Here is a 25,205-nt window from a genome sequence, read left to right on the forward strand (position 1 = left end):
GCAAAAAATGTAAAAAAAAAAAAAAAAAAAGAGAGAGAGATTTTGGTTTAGCTGATATTTCTGGCACAGTTTTAAATATATGAAAATAACACATTTTCAAACATTCAGGAAATAAACGAACATTTTATGAATATATTAGCTGCATATTAAGAAAAATGCACTTGCTGTAATTACCTCAGAGCATCTTTGTTTTGAGACATGATGACTATATGAGAGAGCTGAATACTGTAAATGAAATAAACATTCAATTACTCACCATCTTCATCAGACCTGTGGTTCTTTTTTGACGTTCGTGACTTGTTGTTCAGTACTTTTGCTGGTTTGTCAAGTTGTACACCCTGTGCTACTTGAAGAACAGGTGTTATTGACCAATGTTAAACCACAAAAAAATTACAAACAAAAGTGAGAGTGGGTATATTTAAACATAACTTCCCCTTGCAAACAAAGTTGTTCTGAATATTTTTCCTTGTAATTCTGCAAAGTGAATATATTACCAAACTACTACCTATCAGCATTGTTATCTTACATTTTTATGATGGATGAATTATATGTTATTAGAACAATATTGTCACTGAAACACCCAGGGGCGGATTTAGTGATTTGGGGGCCCCAGGCAAAATACAGGAATGGGGCCCTATACAATTTCACACATTTACAACCTTGAGGTTCCTTTCACTGTTGCGTCTAATCTTTTAGATTTTTCATGTACATGTTATAAATAAAGGATTTCTTTAATGTTGTAAATCCCTTGTTCACATTTAAACAGGTTATAATAGTATTAGAGTAGGTTGGACACTAGGTGGTGCGTTGAGGTAATTTTCACTATGCAATTGTCTACACAACGCAAGGCTGTCTTATTCTAATTACGCGTTACACAGTAAATTCCGTTTTTATGAATAGATTCCGGGATTCCGTCCCCATTTTCTACATCGCCCTACTTTTGCTAAGAAGCACGTTCAGTGCGGACGCACGGACGGTTGTCGTGGTAATGAACACCACAGCAACCACTTGTGCGTCCGCACTGAACGTGCATCTCGCATATAAAAAGCATTTTAGGGGGCCCTTGGCTTTTGGGGGCCCTTGGCTTTTGGGGGCCCTTGGCTTTTGGGGGCCCTTGGCTTTTGGGGGCCCTTGGCTTTTGGGGGCCCTTGGCTTTTGGGGGCCCTTGGCTTTTGGGGGCCCTTGGCTTTTGGGGGCCCTTGGCTTTTGGGGGCCCTTGGCTTTTGGGGGCCCAAGGCGGTCGCCTACCTTTGCCTAATGGTTAAGTCCGCCTTCAAACACCACCATAAAGAGGAACAACATTACTTTCATCCTTTATCTCAAGGGACAAGTTTCTGCACTAGAGATTAAGCAAAACAATGTCAGGGGTTTGCTCAAGTTCTGCTATGATTTCCTAATAAATGAAAGCAAAACCAGAAAAAGTGAAGCACTTCAATTTTGAAATGATTAAAAATATTCTCTCTGTCCAACAAAACAGTTGCTTCTTCAGCACAAAAATAGAGGACGAAAATTTTGAGAAAAGAAAGAGGAAGAATATTTCAAAAAAATTTAATTCACATGCTATTTATAAATTAATTACTGTAATAAAATGACTCACTAAGAAAAGAAACACAGCACGAGATCACAGTTTTCAAGCTGAAATATTTAATGAAGATGATTCAAATAAAATGCATTACAATTATTATTTAAAGTCAACATGAAATTAAAATGGACCTACTTACTTTCTTAAATTACGTTCCTGGTCTTACTGTGAACAATTCTTAAGTGCAGGTTATTCTAAATAAATAATAAAAAGTAAAAAAAATTAACAATATTTCAGCAAAATGTGGTAACTTACTCCACCTCAAAAACGATTTATCAACCACTCTCTCCAGCAAATCATGTATAAAATACTGTTCTACACTTTTCTTGAAGACATTACACTGGGAAATACATCAGATGAAAGTAGTTAAAATGGATTGAGAATGATGCTTCATGTTGAATTTAAATTAAGCAAATGTATGCATTAGCCAGTCAAATAAGAACAGCAAATGAAACGGTGCAAGTTGAGAACAGAATTACAGTTTACAGATCATATAGTGTCTTAAACTTATCTTATTTTAGAATGTGAAGCTCTTCTGGTATGAAGACTAAAATAAACACATGGAACAAAACGGATGCGTCTATCAGGTGCTGTGATATATATATTGTCTTTTAAAAATTCTATGTATTGTATAATACTTCCTTTTCACTTTACATATTACACAAAATATACACAAGCACTGTTATCACAGTGGATCGCAATGGCCGGATTATCTCGATCTTCATGACAAACGTACAGTATGCGTGATATCATATGGCTTTACTATGGCTAAATAAAAGCAGTGATTTTCGACATATGGCCATTGCTGCAACCAAATAACAGCCTACCGAATGCAAATGTAGTTTTGCTTTGGTCATCAAAATAACTTTCCAAAGCCTCCACGCAAAGTAAATAAAGTGACTTCCCGAATCGCTCCAACTAGCGCTTCGAAATGTCCTTTTGCTGCTTAACCAAAAATCCTCAGAGCATAAAAGCCCCGCACATGCAGTCTTAAGAGAATGTGGCTAAAAGAGACATATTAAGTGACCAGTGCAAGAATTTCTCAGCGCAATGCACAGTTCTTATGCCTGGATTGTGTGTCGTCCAAAGGAATCCTTGTTCCAATGCTTGTTGTCTTAAACTTGTTTTCTGTGCTGACTTCTGTAACGTCAAACCATCTGTCATTCGCTTCCATTTCAGAAGATTAAAGTCAACAAGAAATCAAAATTTGATCCCATTTACTTTTTTTAATGCACATTTGTGTCATTCCAACTCCTTCCCTCCAACCATTCTGGCACAAAATGCCTACTTTTCACAATCAAGTTCTGGCGGATACAATATGTCACATTACGGAAGCCAAATGGGTTTTGAGTTTCATGTTGACTTTGGGAATGACAGCGTTGTAATCAGCTCTTTCAAGGGTTGATTGGGTGATTACGACCAGTTTCCATAAAAAGTGTCAATGCTCCCTGAGCCAATAGTTGTCTTATTAAGATTCCTTTTCTGCCTCCCTGAGGCAACCAGAGCGGGGGTCATTTGAAGCCAAGTGCAAGAATAAACAGGGAAGCATTCAAGACCTCCGATCACCTCTGGTTTGGCACATAGGAAACTGTGCTATGGATGAATATGGACATATCGTGAGAGAAGACGATGATTCTTCCGTTCTGCAGCGTGCTACACTGGGGGAGGAAAAAGAGAGGGATAAATTAGTCGGCCAGTATTCTGTCTCGTAATTTCATGAAATCCCCTCAAAGTTCCTGCTCATCCTGATTCGGCATGATAAGGTAATGACTGAAATGAATGACGTCAATGATAAGCTTGGGCAGGATACTTCGGAAACATTCTACACAAGGCTTAATGTTCCAAATCAGGAAATTCTAATTGCATCCTAAAACTTAAAATCTGCAAAATAGTAATTCCTGATTTGAAGGTGAAGTGGTCCATTTCTGCGCCACTAATGGTACTGTATAGAAATGCAATCTGACTTTTTTTTTTTTTTTTTGCAGAATTACAGCACACACTGACTCTAAAGCATGAATATTTTCACTTTTAATCAATAATAAACATTATAATTGGTTGGCATAAGTATTCACCCCCTTTCAATATAACGTCAGAATTCATCACTGGTGCAACCTTTTTATTGTACGTCACATAACTAGTTAAATAGCTTTTGTGTACTCAAGGACTTTTCATTGATTGTAGCATAAATGAGTCAGCACTGTGGAAGACCATGCAGAAAAAAAAACACGCAGCTCTATGAAACAGTAATTGAAAAGCACCAGGCAGGGATTTCCATGTCATTGAGCTTCCCTTGGAGTAGCAGTTAAATCAATAATTAAGAAATGGGAAAATATGACACAGCAGTAAATGCACCAAGAGCAGGGCGTCCTCAAACGGTCTGTCATCGTGCAAGGAGGAGACGGATGAGGGAGGACACCAAGAGACCAATGTTACAAGCTCCAGACTGTACAAATAACAACTGCTGCTGCCGCTGAAGAGAAGCTACTGTTAAAAAACGTCATGCAATATCTCGGATACAGATATGCCAGAAGACTAACCTATCAGACTAAACAACATTTTAATGTATACTCAGAAATACACCATCTCCACAGTGAATCATGCTGTGAGGATCATTTGAAGGTTTTGAGGCTGGAAGGCCAAATGAATGCAGCAAAATATAGGAGTCAGCAAGACACCTGGAACTGAAGGAGAATCAGATTTCCAGCAAAACAACAACATTTATGTCCTTTAGTGGTCAAGAGTTTAGGGGCCAGTTGCACCATCTGGGTGCAAGTAACAACTTACCCTAGTTTTGACAAAGGAGTACTAAGTTACAACTTACTGTATGCACTACTAAATGTTTTTCCATTGCACCTTTTAATTTAGTTGAAACAACTATTCATAAACAATAGTTACGGAAGCCTCCAACCAGGAGTAACGGTCGCTCTTGAATACGGAAAAGCTCTTGTTTTACCTGACAAACTTCAATTCTTTAGACATACAGTATATGATAACATTGACATTTAGACATTGACATTTAGACATGTTTACATTTCAAGAGAGAAAACATTATTTGAATAAATCTCTTTTTAATGGCTCTTCATCACAAACCTGATATAAAAAAAATTGTAATTTGTGCTGTTTTTGTATAAGTGTTTATTTATTGATTCTTATTCATTTCAAATACAGTTTCATGATTAAGTAGTATTATATTTCAGCGGAAATTTATTTTTACCATTAGTTACGCAGAAGTTAGAATTAAGGATAAACTGAAACTTACAGCATTACAACAACAACTTCTCACTAATATGAAAGGCCACTATTGGATCACTGAGAATCATATTATGTGACTATGCATTACTTTAAGGAGAGCTGACCACCTACTAGCTATGCTCTGTCTCTATAAAAAATAATGGTGCAAACGAAGTACAGACTTCGCCTAAGACTTAGCCTCTAATGTGGAATATACATTTCAATTTAAAAAAAGAACCTAAAAGAGCTGGTGCAACTTGACCTAGACCTGACCCCAGAGAATTAACGTTGCATAGCCTTAATGTAACCTGACTGAGCCTAAGCATTTCTGCGAAGATGATTGGCAGGAAAAAACATCTTCATGCAGATTTGAAGTTAAACTATGAACTAAACTGTAACAGACTCAAGGTGAAACTACTAAATCCTGACACTTACTGGGTGGGGGTGAATACTTGCGCAAATAATTGATTAAAGGGGTCCTATTATGCTCTTTTACAAAGTCTTGATTTTGTTTTGGAGGTGTACTAGAACAGGCTCTCATACTAGGTTGTTCGAAAAACACATTATTTTTCACATATTTTACATTACAACACCATGAACGGCTCGAATAGTTCCTGTAGCAAATGAAGGCCCGCCTTCTGATCATGCCCCTTACCACAGGCGCCTGCGAGCTTCAGTGTAAATTTTGCGTCAATATCAAATCAATTTGAGCGCGATTTAAACCCGGATGATTGTAACCACTCTAAGTTCGTCTGCCTTGGGAAAGCTAGTGTGTCTCCGACATAGTGATAACACTCGTTGCCTTCTCTAGTGCAGCTCAACCAGGTCTCATTCCATTCGTCGATATTTGTGAAATCACAAATCCCGGAAAATATGCGCTGTAGTCCAAACGAGTCATTTGTTGTAGTTTTTGAAAATTGATTTCTGTTAAATAAAATATCTCCTTTTGAAGTGGACTTTGAACTTTGTAACTTTGCAGATCTTTTTTTATGCTCAAACAGCAACGTTACAGACTAACTAAAGTTGAAAAAGTGAAAAAGCATAATAGGACCCCTTTAATAACTGTAATGCATATTTCCATAGAAACAGGTTTCACTTTGATATCAAAGGATATTGTTTTAGTTGATCAAAGCCAAATAAATCCCTAATTCCATGTTGTAGAAAAATAAATAGCCAAGGGGTGTGAATACTTTTTTACAAGCACTGTATCATCAGCTTACAGCTTGAAAGCCTAGTTTTAAGGTAGTTTCCCCAACACTATGTGGGACAATTAGTCAAATTAGGTTAGCTTCAGTTTGAATCAAGACGAGGGCTACAAAAATCCATAACTTGCTCACCAGCTCCAACTAAATGTTAAATGATTCAGCTGCTGACCAACAATGTGAGTCTCTAACTCCACATGGTCAAGCTTTACAGTTTCTACATAGCAAAAATGAACAGATAGATAACTGTATCATTAGGTTAGTTAAATATCACATTTGACAAGTTAAAGTTTCAAGCTTGCAGTACCTGTAGTTTCTCTGATCTTAGGCAACCTTTGGCATCCCTCTCGGCCTGACTCTTGGCCAGCCTGTCCATGGTGCTTCCGCAAAAACGTTCCATCTACGTTCTGATTTGGATATCCGAGACCTTTCAGAGAGGACTCTCCATGCAGATGGACACTATCTACCGTGCACAGAGGAGAGTCCATTGGCGTCACGCAGCTACTGCTTCCCGTACTGCAGCCGGCATCGATGGACGAACACTGGGAACTCTGGAGGGAATGGATTCCCTCGCTCTGTAAAGACGACATCCTTTTGGACAAGTGGTACTCGTATAACCGTGTCATTTCTTGTTCGGATGAAGCTGCCTTGCTCTGTTGATGTTCATTCCGGGCTCGTTCAATCATAAATTGTTCTTTGGCGGGTGAACTTGTGTTCAAGTCTATCGAGTCCTTCAAACTGACTTTTTGCGTTACCCTGTCTGCATGCAACGGACCACCATCGCCAACCACCTCAGAGTAAATGTGCTCTTCAGATTTATTATTCAGAATCATATGCAATCTTTGATTGCTTTCTTGAAACGCATAAGACATCCTCTCCAAGTCAAAGGGACCTGAACGCTGGGAATCTCGTCCATTGAAATTGTTGTACATCCCAACAAGATCCTCTGATTCCGTGATGTTCATCTGACGGGCTTCCACTTGGGCGCTTGATTTCATCCCACCATCTTGCTCCTCGATCTTCCCCTGCGGCATTCCCATCATCATGTCCCTGTGCATTTTGTTGAAGTAGTCCGTCAACGACTTGGTTTCCATTGTTTCTGGCTCCATCTCGAAGTGGTCCGAACAGAGATTGACAACCGCGGCGGACTGGGAGTCGTCTAGAGACGCCCGGACCTCACACGGCACCAATCGAAACTCAGTCTCCTCTTCGGCTAGAGTTTGGTACCCTTCGGCTGTGGCTACTAACATTTTCAGAGAGTTTTCGGAGAGTTTCTGAGCTGCGGCCAGCTCTGAGCTCTCCGTCATTTCGGACGAATTTGTCTCATTCCCAGAATCAGAAGAGGACTCGGGGCTAAAGGACCGAGATATTTCTACACCTGTGTGTCACAAAGAGACAAACATTTTAGCCATCACACCATACACACGTATACTTTAAAATAGTTTATTTGTACAAAACGTTGAAGGTTATGAAATGAAACAAATAAGAACATAAATAATGAAATACATGAACAAAAATGAACCACAAATCATAATGAGATCACAATTACATTTCTAATAAAACAAATGCACACACAATACATGGGGTTTGCATTGAAGACAATGGAATACGGAGAAGCAAAACCAAAATAAAGGAATGGCTGGAAGGTCAACGTCAATGGATAAACGTTACAATAGTGTAAGAACCTGAACTATTGTCCGATTGTGGATGAGACTGTTCCTCAGAGGCCGCCAAGGCCTCCAGAGCTTGTAGTGTGGAGACAACAGCGTCATTGAACACTTCCTCGGTCCCACCGGCCACTTGCGTTGGAACCGAATCGATCAGCGACACAGGGATGTCATTTTTTAAGCCTTTTCGCTCTTGGTGGTCGTCTTCATCCGAACTATCCCTGAACCCTGCCGGCGGAGCGGCTATCGCCAAGTTTAGAGACTGCAACAGGTCATCGCTGTCCTCCTCGTCATCGCCCTCTGGTGGCGGCGGAAGCGAAGTGAGGTCTATAATGTCGTCGCTAGATTCCGAGAGCGATAGGAGAGAGTTCGCCTTGTCCTTCATCTCCCCCATCATCATCATCATGTCCTCCTCAAAACTAATGTCATCGTCGTCCTCGGCGTCATCCGTAGTCTCGGCGTAGCAGATATCATGCAGCAAAGGCTCCTCGATGCCTTCCGTTGTACCGAAGATCTTAGCGTCGCCGTAGACCATGTGGGAACTGTACTGGAAGCCGTCGACCTCTAGTGATGCTTCCAGAGGCTTGTAGTCCTTCTGTTGCGCGTACATGTACCGGTGCTCCTCCAGCACTTCTGGGATGTCCTCCATCAGTCTTTGGTATCCCAAGTTCTGAGGGTTCACAGAGTCCAGCGGAGGATTGCTGAATATAAAGGACACCTTGGCGCTTCTGGGCGACTCTTGAGGTTTGCCTTTTGGGACACTGAAGTAGGGCTGAAAATGCATGTGGCTTGCTCTGCTCGCCCGCTCAGCTTTCTCGTCCCCATGCATGCGATGCTGCAACTGGTGCATTGCGGAGACAGTGGGGGAAATATCAAACTCTCTTCGCCCACAGTTGGCGTATTCGGGGTGGGGCTCGTCACATGCACTGCAGGAACCGTAATTCCAGTCGATTGCTTGGTAGTTGTGCTTGACCCTTGAGTCTTGTCCTTAGGTATAAACAAAAAAAAAGGAGAAGACACCAATGTTAACATGTTATTAAAGTATCAGATTCACAACAAAACTATTTAAATAAGGGGATTCTTAAACTTTTTGATTCAAATGACTCCCATGGTCCAATGTAATATTCCAAATATTGGCCAAAAATATTCCATTATATTGGCCAAAATATATCTGTCTGTAATTATGACAAAGCTGGTTGTTTTCAAACTTTATCAACACTTCCGGTTTTTGTTAATAAAGTATATTAATCATATACATTAATCAATTAGTTCATGTGCATGCTCTTACCTGCAGTGTTACTGCTGTTCGCCATGTTGAAGATGGACCTCCGTGAATCGACCAGCAGCCTGTAATAACCAGCAGTCAAACACGCCAGGTTCATAGCGTCGCTGGATTCCATTATAAGTGTGATGGGCTAAAGAAAAATAAATATTTTGCAGAAGAAATGCATAAATAATCAGTAAATACAGCAGTAAGCTATGGGAGGTTGTGCAGTTTAAATGATTTTAGTGATCCTAAAACTCCCTTAGTGGTGGTAAAATTACAGTAACAAATGTTCTTGAGCAACTTACTGCTCTTTTTAAAAAATTGTTTTATTGTTTTTCAATAAATAGTTACATTCATTAATATTAACAGTTTTTAGTTTTTAAGTTCACGCTTGCAATGTAGCAAACAATGTACTGCATGTATTGACTTATATTTTATAAAATGAAGCATGCATATGTCAGTAACTATGAATTATTAATTCATATTTTCTTTATAAGCACTGGATGAAAGGGATGTTGAACTATGTGTTATATACAACTGGTGTAATGCATGTGTTAAACAGTCAGTAAATAGTATTCATCAATAATTTATTAATAATCAAAATAATCTGCTAGGCAATACAGTTCATTATCGGTTTTACCAAATGAAACGTGCAAATGTCAGTAACTATCAATTATTAATTCATGTTTTCATATTAAGCATTGGATAAAAAGGATATTGAATTGTTCTTTATATTGTATACAATTGGTGAAACGCATGTGGTAAATAGTCAATACATAGTTTTAATTTATCAATAATTTGTATTTTCAATACGCATTTATTGACTTAACTATCTGTTTTATAAAATGAAGCATATGAATTATTAATTCCCATTTTCACAATAAGCATTAAGTAAAAGGCATGTTGAACTGTTATGTGTCTTTAATATTGTATACAACTGGTGTAATGCATGTGGTAAATAGTCAATAAATGGTACTAAATTATCAATGATTTATTAATATTAATAATCAAAATAACCTGTCATGTAATGCAGTTTTTAGTCCATGTTTGCAAAGCAATAAAGCAAACTTAATATAGTTGTTTTATATTTTCTATTGCATTTATTAACGGGTTTATAAAATTAAGCATGTAAGTGTCTGTAACTATGAATTATTAATTCATATTTTCAATATAAGCATTGGATAAAGGGATGTTGAATTGTTATGCATCATTAACACTGTAGTAATACATGTGGTAAATAGTGAATAAATAGTTCATATAAGTCAAAATAATCTGCCATGCAATATTGTTTTAGTTCACACACGCAAAGCAATGTAGCAAACTTAACATATTGCATACTGACTTAAAGGCACAATATGTAATTTCTCCGCTAGAGGGCGCGTATTCAGGGTCTATTAAAACGCATAACATATTAAAGCGTCTTTGGTGTTTCCATGTTTTCTACAAAACAAAACTGGAAACCGAGGGTGTATGACGTCATTGGCAGGCGACACAATGACACTATGGACATGGTTCGTGTCACTAGTTAAAATTGCTTATTTCTCTGGATTTAAACATTCTTCGAAACATTTGGGATAATGTAAGTACACAAGTCAGCTAAATATATAACACTGTTCTAGTGGTTTTTGGATATTTTAATAAAAAAATCTTACATATTGTGCCTTTAACCGTTTTATAAAGTGACGCATGTAATTGTAAATATTAATTATTAATTCATGATTTCATTATCACAACTGGATGAAAGGGATGCGGAATAAAAGGGATGTCGTCCTCAATACTGTTATGCAATTCAACTGTGGTAATGCACTCAAAATGTTTGAATGTTTATCGCATTAGATGGAAAAATATTAAACCAAATGCTTTCTGCGAACAAATGATGTTTTTCTCCATCGCACCTTAACATCCAGGACATGAAGCTCCACTCGCACGTTTCTTTCGTCCTCGGTGTACATTTCGATGCGGTTGACGTGGCTGAAGTCGGCCAGCAGCGCCACCAGGTTGGTTTTAGTGTTGATGACGTGGCTGATGCCGTAGCGCGGCCCCACCAGCAGAGTCACCTCTGTGTGTTTCTCTCCTTGCTGTCAGATCACAAATACAGCGGTGTGAAACAGCTGCTTCAAACACCTTCAGATTTCAGCAGCTGAAGCTAATGTACTAAAACTATACATTTTCATTATTACTTTGTATTTTATCATAGAGGGGAGTATATGTAAATGTGAAATCTATAATGTTTGCAGTGCTCAGTAAAAAATATTTATCCTTGATCTGTCAACTTCTTTAGTAAAATATGACAAATAGCATATGAAGAGTTCAGATGCAAAAGCCTCTAAGTGTTTTAAGCCTCTAAATTTTCTTCCAAAATGAGCATTTTTTTCTCAGGCTCTCGTGTGTGGGTTCAGTTATTAAACTTTAATGGCAATTAATAGGTTCTGTTCATTGTCGTTAAAAGTGAAATAACTGAACATAAACATAGGAGCCTGAGAAAAATGCTCATTTTAGAAGAAAATTTCAGATGGCACTTAGAGGCTTTTGCATCTGAACTCTTCATTTGTATTTTTTTAACTAAATAAAATCATTAGAAATATTGTTCTCTTTACTGAACAGAAATAGCAGCAAAACTTAAAATAAATAAAAAAGATACAGAAATCTATATAGAGATCATATATAAAAAAATTATGCTAGAAAATGAAAATACAGTAGAATTGTTTTTGATTTGTTTATAATTTAATAGTTTTTAACAAGAAAATCATTATAAATCATTAGAAATAGAAATGTATCTTTACTAAACAAAATAATAGAACGGCAAAACTAAAAAAAATAAATCATGACCTCACATGCTAGAAAATGAAAATACAGTGTGAATGAATATTAATTTGTTTATAATGTTATTTAACAAAAAAAATATCATTAGAAATCAAGTTCTCTTTGCAAAACAGAACAGCATAATAAAAATGGTATGTTAGAAAATGAAAATATAGTGTGAATCTTTGATTTGTCTAGTTTTATATTTAACAAAAATAAAAATAATTAGAAATCATATTTTCATTACAAAACAGAAATAACAGCAAAACAAAAAAAAACATACTTAAGCTAGAAACTATTTTCTAAGAACGTTAAATTAAATTTAAAAATAATTTTACATTTAAAAAAAAATTTAAATAAAAACATTTAAAATAATTTTCTTTAAAAAAAAACAGAAACAGCAGCAAAACTAAAAAAAAACTAAAATAAAAAAAAATTACAGACTTCATATGCTATGAAATTGAAATGTAGTTTATCGCCGTAGTTTATTCTGAAATACACCTGAAGCTTTAAACTCTGGATCTGCATTGAAAGCCTCAGCTGCTGATGTAATGACTCTGTGAATGTGTGTCTGTGCACTTACGACCAGCGTGGACTTGAACACTTGTCCTCCGTACAGCCTGAGATCACTCAGATATTTCAGGTAGTGGACCTTCGCCTGCAACGCCGTCAGCTTCAACACAGCACAAATCCCAGCAGAATTAGGGAACAGAAAGTGTAAATCACAGAAATAGAGCACTCTTTCTTCTGCTTTTTGAATATGTGCCTCTGGGAAAAACAAGTTCAACTATAGGTTTAATTGCAAAGACAGACTGTGCTCACAAGATGCTTTATGACAATACTAAAGTGCAATGCACTATAACATAAAATATAATGCAGTACATTATATCTGATTGTTTATTACATTTTAATCATAGTTTTAATTTAATTTAATATTATATCTGCTTATATATATAATTGAGTTGTACAGGTTATAGTTTACATTAAAGGTGGAAAAAGTTCTGAAATTATTTATCTTGGTCTAATTTTTTTTACATTACAGAAATCTGGCATTTTGATCAGGGGTGTGTAGACTTTTTATATCCACTGTATATAAATATTCTATTCTATTCTATTAGTGCTGTCAAACGATTAATCGCATCCAAAATACGTTTTTGTTTGCATAATATGCGTCTACTGTGTACATTTATTATGTATATATAAATACACACACACACACATTATATATTTAGAAAATATTTACATGTATATATTTATATTCATACAATATATATAACTATAACAAGTTAGTTATAATGTGTGTATATGCATGCTATTTTTTATTATATTTATATCTGCTTATATACAGTATCATACTGAATATGCTAAAAGAATTCAATATATTTGTATTAAATTTTTTTAGAATATATATGTAATTTTTTTTAGCATATTCAGTATGATACTGTATATAAGCAGATATAAATATAATAAAAAATAGCATGCATATACACACATTATAACTAACTTGTTATAGTTGTATATATTATATGAACATAAATATATACATGTAAAAGTTTTCTAAATATATAATATATGGGTGTGTGTGTATTTATATGTACATAATAAATATACACAGTACACACATATTATTATAGTTTACATTAAAGGTGGAAAAAGTTCTGAAATTATTTATCTTGGTCTAATTTTTTTTACATTACAGAAATCTGGCATTTTGATCAGGGGTGTGTAGACTTTTTATATCCACTGTATATAAATATTCTATTCTATTCTATTAGTGCTGTCAAACGATTAATCGCATCCAAAATACGTTTTTGTTTGCATAATATGCGTCTACTGTGTACATTTATTATGTATATATAAATACACACACACACACATTATATATTTAGAAAATATTTACATGTATATATTTATATTCATACAATATATATAACTATAACAAGTTAGTTATAATGTGTGTATATGCATGCTATTTTTTATTATATTTATATCTGCTTATATACAGTATCATACTGAATATGCTAAAAAAAATTACATATATATTCTAAAAAAATTTAATACAAATATATTGAATTCTTTTAGCATATTCAGTATGATACTGTATATAAGCAGATATAAATATAATAAAAAATAGCATGCATATACACACATTATAACTAACTTGTTATAGTTGTATATATTATATGAACATAAATATATACATGTAAAAGTTTTCTAAATATATAATATATGGGTGTGTGTGTATTTATATGTACATAATAAATATACACAGTACACACATATTATGCAAACAAAAACTTATTTTGAATGCAATTAATTGCGATTAATCATTTGACAGCACGAATAGAATAGAATTGAAATGGAATATTTATATATGCTTATACAAGCGATATATATAAATAAAAATATACAATTTATATATTTAACTACAAGTCTATTTATATATGCTTGTATATGCCAAAAATGTTTAAATAAAGTGTTATATTCAACAACATACAGTATTAGTCTTTGCTGTGATAGCTCGTGACATTTCACTGGTACTGCTATTGTGAAAATCCTAAACCGTATTATACTATGCATTGAGAAATCTGGATTTTCAAAGGCAGCTGAAAAGATCGATTGTAATTCCACTTTTCATATGTACATCAAGCTGTGCAAGTTTCTTCACCTTTTTGCCAGGAGGCACCAGGTTCTGGTTGGTTTTCAGGATGTGAGTGAGCGCTTTCTTGATGTTCTTCTCTTTCATGCTGGACAGAATCGCTGGAGGCAGGAATTGCGCCAGACCCCACTCCTTTCTGTAAAGACACAAGAGCTTTCACGCTGAACTCAAGCGCTCGTCGCATCAGTCAAACGCCTTTCATCTTTTCTTCTCATTTAAAGGAAGCGCCACCAGTAACTTTTGACTCGCCCTCATGCAGATCAAACCCGAATCATTTTCTTTCTTTGGTGAAACACAAATTGAGAAGGTTAGGAAGAACTTGCCATTTTTTTTTTATTATTTGTGGACTTTACTAGCAATTTCTGAGTGAAAATTTTTTTTCTTTTTTTTTTTCAGTGTACAGCGAAGGTATTCTCCATAAAAGACCAAAAAGCACCAGAAAAAAAGTAATGCATTTTCTGTTTTAATTTTCATTTTCATTACATTTTATTAGTTTTTATAATTTTTTTTGTTTTTATTTTCTTATTTTCTGATTTTTCCTTTTTCATTTGAATTTTTGTTAAAGTTTTAGTAATTTTGTTGTGCCTTTGTCAATTTTATTTGTTTTTTTATTGTTATATAGTTTAGTATTTTTTATTTCAGTTCTAGTTATTTTAGCACAGCTGAATTAAATTAAAATAAGAAATATTCAACATTAAAATAAGAAATCTTATAAAATAAGAATCATTTTTTTTATATTTTATTCCTGTTAACACTTATTTTATTTCATTTCAAGTACAAAAACATGATTTATAATTTTAGTTTTAGTTAACTATAATAACCCTGACTATGTTCCAAGTCTACTTGTATGAAGTTATATGACAACAGACTGAAATTTTATCTTTAACCAATTTTAAGTGCTTGAGAAGTCAAATAAATTTCTGTAATGCCTGTTAATGCATATGGACTACTTTCATTTTTGTCCTTTAGAGAGTTTGACAGTCACTGCGCAGAAATAAAGCTGCATGAAGACTAAATTCATTTTTTTGTGTGTGTTCCACAGAAAAAAAACAACAAAAATCAACTCCATACAGGTTTGGAACCACATGAAGACAAGTATAAAACCAATTTTAACAGTTGTCTGTACTACTCCTTTAATTGTGAGCATAGACATGAATGTTGAGCACTCACTCGATGTATTTCAGCGAGACTTTCTGCGTTTGTTTGGTGCTGAGCGTCAGGATGTACATCTGAAGAGCAGCCAGGCGAAGCGCCGTGTCGTATTTGAGCTCAGAGCCGAAACGCTCCTGCACCACATCCTTAGAGCTCTGCATTCAGACGAGCAGAGAACCAGAATTAATACACAGTGTGCTTTAGCAGACATAACCTTTTTCTCAGACAGGACACACTGAAAGGAACAGTTCAGCCAAAAACGAAAGTCTGCTGAAGATTCATTCAACCTCAGGATGAGTTTGTTTCTTCATCAGATTTGTAGAAATGTAGCATTGCATCAGTGTCTCAGCAATGGATGCTCTGCAGTGAATGGGTGCCGTCAGAATGAGAGTCCAAACAGCTGATAAAAACATCACAATAATCCACAAGTAATCCACACCTCTCCAGTCCATCAGTTAACATCTGGAGAAGACAAATCTGAAACAAATCCAGCATTAAGACGTTTTTAACTAAAATACCAGTCCATAATCCATGATAGCGTGAATCAGGAGAGAAATCTGCACAGATCAAGCACCGTTTACAAGCCAAAACAGCTCTAAACATATATGTGGCTGGATTTTGATGAGAGAGACAACAGCAGATTATGCGTTTTCGCTGTTCTGGACTGTTTTGGCTTGTAAACGGTGCTTGATCTGTGCAGATTTCTCTCCTGATTCAGACCAGAACACTTTTTCACTGGAAGAAGCGTTATTATGGACTCATATTTTAGTTAAAAATGTCTTGATGATGGATTTGTTTCTTATAAACACGCAGCAATTTTTTTCTCTTCTCAAGATGTTAAAGGGATAGTTCACCCAAAAATGAAAATTCTGTCATTAATTACTCACCCTCATGTCGTTCCAAACCCGTAAGACCTCCGTTCATCTTCGGAACACAAATTAAGATATGTTTTGATGCATTCCGAGAGCTCTCTGACCCTCCTATAGACAGCTAGGATCCTTACACGATCAAGGCTCAGAAACGTAGCAGGAGATCGTTAAAATAATCCATGTGACATCAGTGGCTCAACCATAGTTTAACGAAGCTACGAGAATACTTTTTGTGTGCAAAGAAAACAAAAATAACGACTTTATTCAACAATTCGTTCAGATCAAAGCGTAAACAGCGTACGGTGCTGCTGACACAGAATAGCATACGCGGTTTACGTATGTGATACTCTCCAAAAGATCTTAATTTGTGTTCCGAAGATAAACGAAGGTCTTACGGGTTTGGAACGACATGAGGGTGAGTAATTAATGACAGAATTTTAATTTTGGGTGAAGTATCCTTTTAACTGATGGACTGGAGAGCTGTGGAATACTTGTGGATTATTGTGATGTTTTTATCAGCTGTTTGGACTCTCATTCTGACGGCACCCATTCACTGCAGAGCATCCATTGCTGAGACACTGATGCAATGCTACATTTCTCCAAATCTGATGAAGAAACAAACTCATCCTAATCTTGGATGACCTGAGTGTGAGGACATTTTCAGCACGTTTTCATTTTCAGGTGAACTATTCCTAGGGCTGGACAACAAACAACATTTTGCTTCACTGTTTATACTGCATTAACGCCAACTATATTGTAAACAATATATACTTTTAAAGCGATGCATCTTTCCAATTTTACATGCATATGCTGATTATTTTGTATTACACTGCATCTTCTAATTGCACAAACATTGGCTGTAGTAACTGAAGAACAAACATGTGGAATGTAAACCTGATTAAAAAACAAACTGTGAAAGAAATGCATTATAGGTTTCTGATATGTGACCCTGGACCATAAAACCAGTCTTAAGTGTCAATTTTTTTACAATTTATTTTCATGGAACATGATCTTTACTTAATATCCTAATGATTTTTGGCATAAAAGAAAAATATATTATTTTGACCCATACAATGTATTTTTGGCTATTGCTACAAATATACCCCAGCGACTTAACACTGCTTTTGTGCTCCAGGGTCACATATATCAGGCTGAACAATATGGAGAAAAGACTGAAAACTAACGTCCATAAACTGAGCTGAACGTCACAGACGTGTTACCTGAACGTAGAGGTAATCGAACGCAACAGCGTCTCTCCTGAGAAGATCCACCGGATCTTTTGGAAGGAAACTGATGCGGAAAAAGCACTTCATCTTATGTGAGCCCGGCCTTTGGGTCACCTACAAAACAAGAAATCATGATCATATTTCTCTGTACTCTGTCTATCTATTCTCTCATCATATTTAACTGCTTGTAAACAAACCTGCATTAGCATCTCCTGCTCGTGCAGAAGCATTAGCTTTGTTGCAAATCCTTCCATCTTGTGCTCCAGCGTCAGAGAGAAGTGCTCAATGCTTTTAATAGACAGCTTCTCTTGCAGGGTCAGAATAACATCCTTTCAAACAGAAGAACATCTCTGTTATTCATGTTCAACACCACCAACACGTGACATAGTGCTAACGTCATTAGAAATGTTTTAATAAATAAATAAGCACTTTATATTATATATACCGGTATATACAGCACTGGGTAGATTACTGGGAAATTGTAGTCCATTACTGATTACATGATGAAAATTGTACTGTAGTAAGTAACAATCTATTAGATTACTCATTTTAGGTAATGTATTCTGACTACATTTTAATTACTTTTAAAGTACTAATTGTTTATCACATAGATTTAAATGGGATTATTGTGTACCATATCTATTCCATTCTTTGTTTTCAACAACATGAAGTGCATTAAATATCACGTTACATCAGTGTTTCCCAGACTGGAGTACAGAAAAAAAAAAAAGAGGAATTATGGAGAATCAATAAACTATGAATAATTCACTGCTGTTGTTTGGATATGTAGTCATGTAAAGTATCCATAAAGTAACTGTAATCCGATTATAAGCATTTTAAAATGTAACAATCAAATTACAAGCAAGTCGGATTAATTCATTTTGAAATTAATATTTGCTTTCGACATAAGTGTACACATTTGTACATTTTGTATAGCCTATTTGTGTAATATCAGACTTGTCAATTATCGGTTTTCAAAAAATATATTTGGTTTACTTTTTTAAAATTAATATTGCATAAAATATGCTAACGTTTAAAGGTTTGAGCTCTGTAAGATTTTTGGGGGGCTCACCAAGGCTGCATTTATTTGATCAAAAATACAGTAAAATATTTGTGAGATATTTTTACAATTTAAAATAGCTGTTTCTATGTGAAAATCTGTTAAACTGTAATTTATTCCTGAGATCAAAGCTGTATTTTCAGCATCATTACTCCAGTCTTCAGTGTCACATGATCTTCAGAAATCATTCTAATATGCTGATTTGCTGCTCAAGAAACATTTCTGATTATTATAAAATATTTGTGAGATATTTTTACAATTTAAAATAGCTGTCTTCTATGTGAAAATCTGTTAAACTGTCATTTATTCCTGAGATCAAAGCTGTATTTTCAGCATCATTACTCCAGTCTTCAGTGTCACATGATCTTCAGAAATCATTCTAATATGCTGATTTGCTGCTCAAGAAACATTTCTGATTATTATCATATTTTGTTGAAAACAGTTGTGCTGCCCAATATTTTTGTGGAAACTGTGGTACATTTTATTTTATAATGCATCCCTGATAAATAATAGTATTAATTTCTTTAAAAAAAAAAACATTTTGCTTGCTACAATAATATTTTATTGCACCATATTTAATATATGCACAGCCGTTATTTTTTCTGATATGGTGCATCAGCAGTAATTTGTAAATATTGCAATGCTGAAATACCTTAATGGAGGTGTTGCAGTCAAACTTAAAGGACTTTGTTTGTCCGTTTTCCAGATACACCTTCAAGACGTTTGGCATGAAGAGCAGAGAATTATCCTTCACAGTCTCCTGCGGATGAAAACACTCCGTCATGTTTCTAATATCTCTGAGCTGCATGAATAACACAACTAAAGTGGCTTTTATCTGTTCGCTGATCTGTCAGTGATTCACATCCCTGTGATGATATCAGCATAAAACACGTGCGGCTGCATATTTTTAATCATTAACCTCTTGTTGTGCCACTAATTAAGACGCACAGTATGAATGAACACTGATTTATGTAACGTGCATCCTCATAATATTTCATCACAATGCAATAATTTGCTCCAGAGCTAAAATCACTTTCTGGCTGACGACATCAATCCTCTTATTCTAATCACATGACTCTATTCTGGTGCATAACGTCCACTTTTCACAATCCAATCAATCTCGGATGATTATAATCAAAACCCTACAGTGCTTCTCACTGAATATCCGGTTTGTTTCTCTCGGAGATGTCAGATTATGAAAGTAAAATGGGTTGATCTTTAAACCTAAAAAGCCTGTTAAAACGGCTGTAAATACTGTGATATAGCCCATGACATGCTTTTTAAGCAAAACGTGTCATTTTTCACTTACAGGTACTTGTCCGTTAATAATGACTTCTTCAGCAAAGCGCACTTTGACCGGATTGGATTTCAACTTGGCCTTTTTAGCTGCACTGATGAAGGCAGATTTGGGTGACTGGATGGGAATAACAGAGGAACAAAAGCAGAAAAATTACTGAATATCAATGCTATCAAGTCATTATCTTCTGCCTAAGAGCTGAGCCAGAAACTAATAAGCAGATCCAGATGGAATCCACAGCAGGGTTATTAACGTCAACTAAAACCATAAAAAATAAATTGTTTTGTTCCTTGAAATTATATAAGTGTTAAAATTTAAGGAACACTTTGAAAACACATCAGATCTCAATGGGGAAAAATATCATGCAGGACATCTATACTGATATGGACTGGGTAATGTGTAAGGAATGAAAAGATGCCACATCGTTTGATGGAAATAAAAAAAATTATCTACCTACAGAGGGCTGAATTCAAAGACACCCCGAAAATCAAAGTGAAACAAATGATTCATTGCAGCAACTCTAAATGGTACTCAGTAGTTTGTATGGCCCCCATGTGCTTGTATGCATGCCTGACAACGTCGGGGCATGCTCCTAATGAGACGACGGATGGTGTCCTGGGGTATTTCCTCACAGATCTGGACCAGGGCATCACTGAGCTCCATAAGGTGCAACCTGGCGGCATCGGATGGACCGAAACATAATGTCCCAGAGGTGTTCGATTGGATTTAGGTCAGGTGAGCGTCGGGGCCATTCAATGGTATCAACTCCTTCATCCTCCAGGAACTGCCTGCATCACATGTGCTCAAGGTGAACCTACACTCAATCTGTGTGGCGGATCTGCCAATTCTGCTGTTCAATGGCAAATGCCAATCGAGCTCCACGGGCCACTCTCATGAAGTCTGTTTCTGATTGTTTGGTCAGAGACATTCACAACAGAAGCCTGCAGGAGGTCATTTTGATATATATATGTATATATATATATATATATAAACAAATAAAAATACAAAACACACAAAACTAAACAAAAATGGTACCTTGGCAATTAGTTGAGATAAAATAAGTATTAAAATAAGTAAAACTAATAAATACAAGTGAATATAAAACCTATATAGATCAAAAAAATACAAATTGCAAAAACACAAAACTAAACAAAAGTGGTGCCTTGGCAAATAACTGAAATAAAATAAGTTTAAAAACTAAAATAATTAAAACTAATACATACAAATTAATAAAAACTATATAAACATAATATATAAACACATTTAAAACCAATGAAAGGTGACAAAAACACAACAAAACTAAAAAATGGCTACTTGGCAACTAGCTAAAATAAAATAAATTTGAGTATTAAAATAATTAAAAAATAATAAAAATGGCAAAAACAAAACTAAACGAAAATGGTGCCTTGACAGCTAGCTAAAATAAGAACTAAAATGATTGAAACTAATCAATAAAAATTAATAATAACTACAGACATTAAAAAAATAATACAAAGGACAAAACCTAAACAAAATTACTAAAACTAAGTACAATTAAAGTAAAAACATAAAATATAAAAATAAACATAAATTCAACACATCAACAAAAAATATAGTATAGTATAATATAGTATACAGTAGTATAGTATAGTATATCAATGATAATAAAATAACTAAAGTAACACTGATCTGCAGACGTTTTATTAGTGTTTTCTACATTGAGTTCTGCAGAATTTAACCTAAAATTAGCCAAAATACTGACAAACTAACATGCAAAACAGTCAATATGTAGACTTACAGGGTACGGCTGCACCACAGTCAGGATGATGGACTCCTTACAACTTCTGCCAAAAATAATGGAAAGAAAACAAAAAAACAATAAGAATATGAAATTCTCAAGATGGAATCAGGGATAGTTAGCAAAACCCTGATCTAATACAATGACAGACATCTGACTCGGGTGTTCATACTCATTTTGGGACCACAGTATAAAGAACGAAAATGATTGAAACTAATCAATAAAAATTAATAATAACTACAGACATTTAAAAAATAATACAAAGGACAAAACCTAAACAAAATTACTAAAACTAAGTAAAATTAAAGTAAAAACATAGATGATGGACTCCTTACAACTTCTGCCAAAAATAATGGAAAGAAAACAAAAAAACAATAAGAATATGAAATTCTCAAGATGGAATCAGGGATAGTTAGCAAAACCCTGATCTAATACAATGACAGACATCTGACTCGGGTGTTCATACTCATTTTGGGACCACAGTATATACAGATATTGTAGACAGAAACTGCTGATCTGTCAGCATGTAATGGCTTCAGCTGAAAAACACATGTAGTAGATGAAGAGCGACACAGTAACTGGTTGATGGAGCTCAGTACCTGACCAGGTCAATGACTCGTTCCCGTGGAGCCGAACTCACGGCCTCCTCATTTATCATCACTATCTCATCTCCTGGGATCAGCTTCCCTTCTGAAGGCCCTCCTGCACATTCATCACAAACACACATCACATTTGTGTTCATATTATATGTATTTTTTCTAAAACAACGAACATCATGCACCATGATAATGCACTTTTTATTTGGCCATTAAGTTTTCTATCATGATCCTTTCTTGTCTTTACACACTATAAATCAACAGTTTTGGGGTAAGGGTCAGTTTGTTTGTTTGTTTTTAAGACATTAATACTTTTATTCAGCAAGGATGCATTAAATTGGTCAAAAGTGACAATATTTCTGAAGGATCATGCGACACTGAAGACTGGAGTAATGATGCTAAAAATTCAGCTTGATCACAGTAATAAATTACATTTTAACATATATTCACATAGAAAAGAGCTATTTTAAACTGTAAAAATATTTAAAACAAATTTTTTTTTACTCTGTGACTGTTAAAATGCAGCTTTGGCGAGCAAAAGAGACTTGTGCTTCCCGACTGGTTTCTTAGTCACACTCATGTTGTATGAAATGACTCAATTGTATGAATACATGCAGAAAAACCAGTCTTGGTTAGCTGGGATACCTGGAGTAACTGATCGAACCACCACTGGTTTCTCGCTGCCCGCCACGAAGCCGAAGCCGAGCACCGGGTCGCGTCTCATTTCCACCTTTCGCGGTGCAGGAGGGACAAACTTATCCACATCAACACGCACTTCCTCCAAAGAACTTGACTGTGAGAGGTGACTGAAAGACAGAGGAGGATAAAGATCAAATTAGTTCAATGTTAACATGAACTCAAAACTGACTGCTTAAACCCTGTATAGCCTGACATATGAAATAGCGGTCAGAAATATATAATTTTTGAAATGGAATGGTTTACTTTCTCTTCTCTCTCTATAATACATATATATAAGTTTGTGTATGTATTTTTGTTGAGTATCATTATTTGATCCACACTACAGATGTGGTTTTCAACACTATAGATCATGACATACTCATAGATGGATTACAAAACTATACGGGCATTCAGGGACAGGCTTTAAGATGATTTAGATCCTACCTGCACGACCGTTACCAGTTTATTTATTTAAATGGGGAATCATCTCAATTAACGGCATTAAAGTATGGCGTGCCACAAGGATCGGTCTTAGGCCCTCTGTTATTTTCAATAAACATGTTGCCCACTGGTCATTTTATCAAAATATGGAATTAGTTTCCATTGTTATGCTGACGATACTCAGCTATATTTCAACAAGACCATCAGGCTTTTATGGCTCATCTAGTCTGACATAGTGAGAATATGGAGGAAAAAATTTATTCAGACTCAAACTGAACAAAAAAATGCAATTTGGTGCAAATGCTGATATTTATATGGAAAAAAAATATTAAATTATTTTGTATTTAATGTAAATCAAAGAGATCCTTATGAAAGTATAGCAGCTACTTACATAAAATGATATAAATCAGTCATTACTATATCTCCTATGTTCAAAACATAATGCAATGCAGTCCGCTAATGATTGAGATTGATGATCAGATTTGCGACTCACTGATTTTTCTAAAAATTATTCATGGAGAATCAAGTAAAGCCGAGCTGCTTCAGTCCAGTAGATAATTGATGTTGATAATTTAGAGGCCTTAGACATTTTTTAGAATTTGAATTTACTTATGATACAGCATGTAAGATACAGTATTCAGAAAGCTTGCAATTTCCATCTTTACGCACTTGTTTTCCTCAGGTGTCCAGATTACACAACTCTGATTGACCTCTTTCATAACAGCAACATGTGAGACGTGAGGTATGACATTCTCCATTAAGACACAACACAGTGGAACTGAACCCAATAAAAGCCGTGGAAATGATCGGCCTCCACGGAAACATCTATGCTGCGGCTGTCACAGTTCTCAAAGCTCCTGGGAACCGTAATTTAGTGGGAGGTGAACAATGACTTTCTAGTACAAAAGGTTGATGGGAGAAAGTGCTACAAGTGAAGAAACTGCTGCAAATGTTGATGACCCAGTTACACACTGTAATCATTCAAAACTGTCGGCTGGTACAGTTGAGTCACCGCACACTTCAACATGCCATGTCATCTGAGAAGAGAAGAACTGGATGCAAAGGCACAGACTTTACTCGAAACCATAACCATGTATGAATGCATATTAGTCATTTTAACTGAACTTAGGACTGGTGGTGGTGCTTTTTTGGTCAATCAGTGTTTCTGTAAAAAAAATTGAGAAAACACTGATAAGATAATAATGATACGAATTCTACTAATAAGAACAATACAAAAAAGAACTAAGGATTAATTCATGAATATTAATCAGTTTGTGTGCGTTCACTCGAACTGATTCACTGAAATCAAAACAGGGGCAATAGGCGAGCGCCAGCCAATGAGATTGTCATTTGTGCATTAGTTTTTTGCCTATAAAAAGGGCATTTCCCCCTAACCTTATTAAATGCATGTGTCATCTTTCATATCAAATTCTTACATTGTATTAATAATTACACTTAATATAATAAGACTCTATAGGGCTGTTACCAATCAAATGAAATCAGTATTGACAAAACCACATTTTCCACTGCTGGAGAAACCGAAGCAGCTGAAGTGGCATTTAGATACATTTACACAGACAATTTAATGAAGCTGAAATGTAGCATGAATGCATTAACACTGCAAAATTACAACAGCATAAATAATGCTGTGAGCTTGGTGTTTTACATCAGGTTTTTTTATTTACAAATATGAACAGTT

The 25,205-nt window shown here is 35.3% G+C and overlaps 2 protein-coding genes across 3 annotated transcripts in view; both read right to left on the reverse strand.

The window, feature by feature from the left end:
• The window catches only part of LOC107707567 (toll-like receptor 7), a 4,399-nt gene extending 4,123 nt beyond the window's left edge, over positions 1 to 276 (reverse strand). The window contains exon 1 of the mRNA XM_016511632.1: positions 257 to 276. Coding sequence (XP_016367118.1) covers positions 257 to 265 — 9 coding nt within the window. The 5' untranslated portion in view covers positions 266 to 276. The remainder of the gene's footprint in view (positions 1 to 256) is intronic.
• A 2,948-nt stretch (positions 277 to 3,224) lies between these two features.
• Positions 3,225 to 25,205, reverse strand: part of LOC107707566 (FERM and PDZ domain-containing protein 4-like) — a 65,430-nt gene continuing 43,449 nt past the window's right edge. For both annotated transcript variants that reach the window (XM_016511630.1, XM_016511631.1), the window contains exons 3-17: positions 23,033 to 23,193; positions 22,391 to 22,493; positions 21,792 to 21,837; positions 20,027 to 20,131; positions 19,370 to 19,477; positions 17,855 to 17,986; positions 17,652 to 17,771; positions 15,581 to 15,717; positions 14,420 to 14,546; positions 12,335 to 12,424; positions 10,845 to 11,027; positions 8,971 to 9,097; positions 7,701 to 8,669; positions 6,323 to 7,393; positions 3,225 to 3,240 (exon numbers count right to left, since the gene is read on the reverse strand). In XM_016511630.1, the coding sequence (XP_016367116.1) occupies positions 3,236 to 3,240; positions 6,323 to 7,393; positions 7,701 to 8,669; positions 8,971 to 9,097; positions 10,845 to 11,027; positions 12,335 to 12,424; positions 14,420 to 14,546; positions 15,581 to 15,717; positions 17,652 to 17,771; positions 17,855 to 17,986; positions 19,370 to 19,477; positions 20,027 to 20,131; positions 21,792 to 21,837; positions 22,391 to 22,493; positions 23,033 to 23,193 (3,484 nt within the window). In that variant the 3' untranslated portion in view covers positions 3,225 to 3,235. The remainder of the gene's footprint in view (positions 3,241 to 6,322; positions 7,394 to 7,700; positions 8,670 to 8,970; positions 9,098 to 10,844; positions 11,028 to 12,334; positions 12,425 to 14,419; positions 14,547 to 15,580; positions 15,718 to 17,651; positions 17,772 to 17,854; positions 17,987 to 19,369; positions 19,478 to 20,026; positions 20,132 to 21,791; positions 21,838 to 22,390; positions 22,494 to 23,032; positions 23,194 to 25,205) is intronic.

This window comes from Sinocyclocheilus rhinocerous, unplaced genomic scaffold (assembly GCF_001515625.1).
Source record: "Sinocyclocheilus rhinocerous isolate Xijiao unplaced genomic scaffold, SAMN03320098_v1.1 scaffold1919, whole genome shotgun sequence".
Classification (NCBI taxonomy): Eukaryota; Metazoa; Chordata; class Actinopteri; order Cypriniformes; family Cyprinidae; genus Sinocyclocheilus; species Sinocyclocheilus rhinocerous.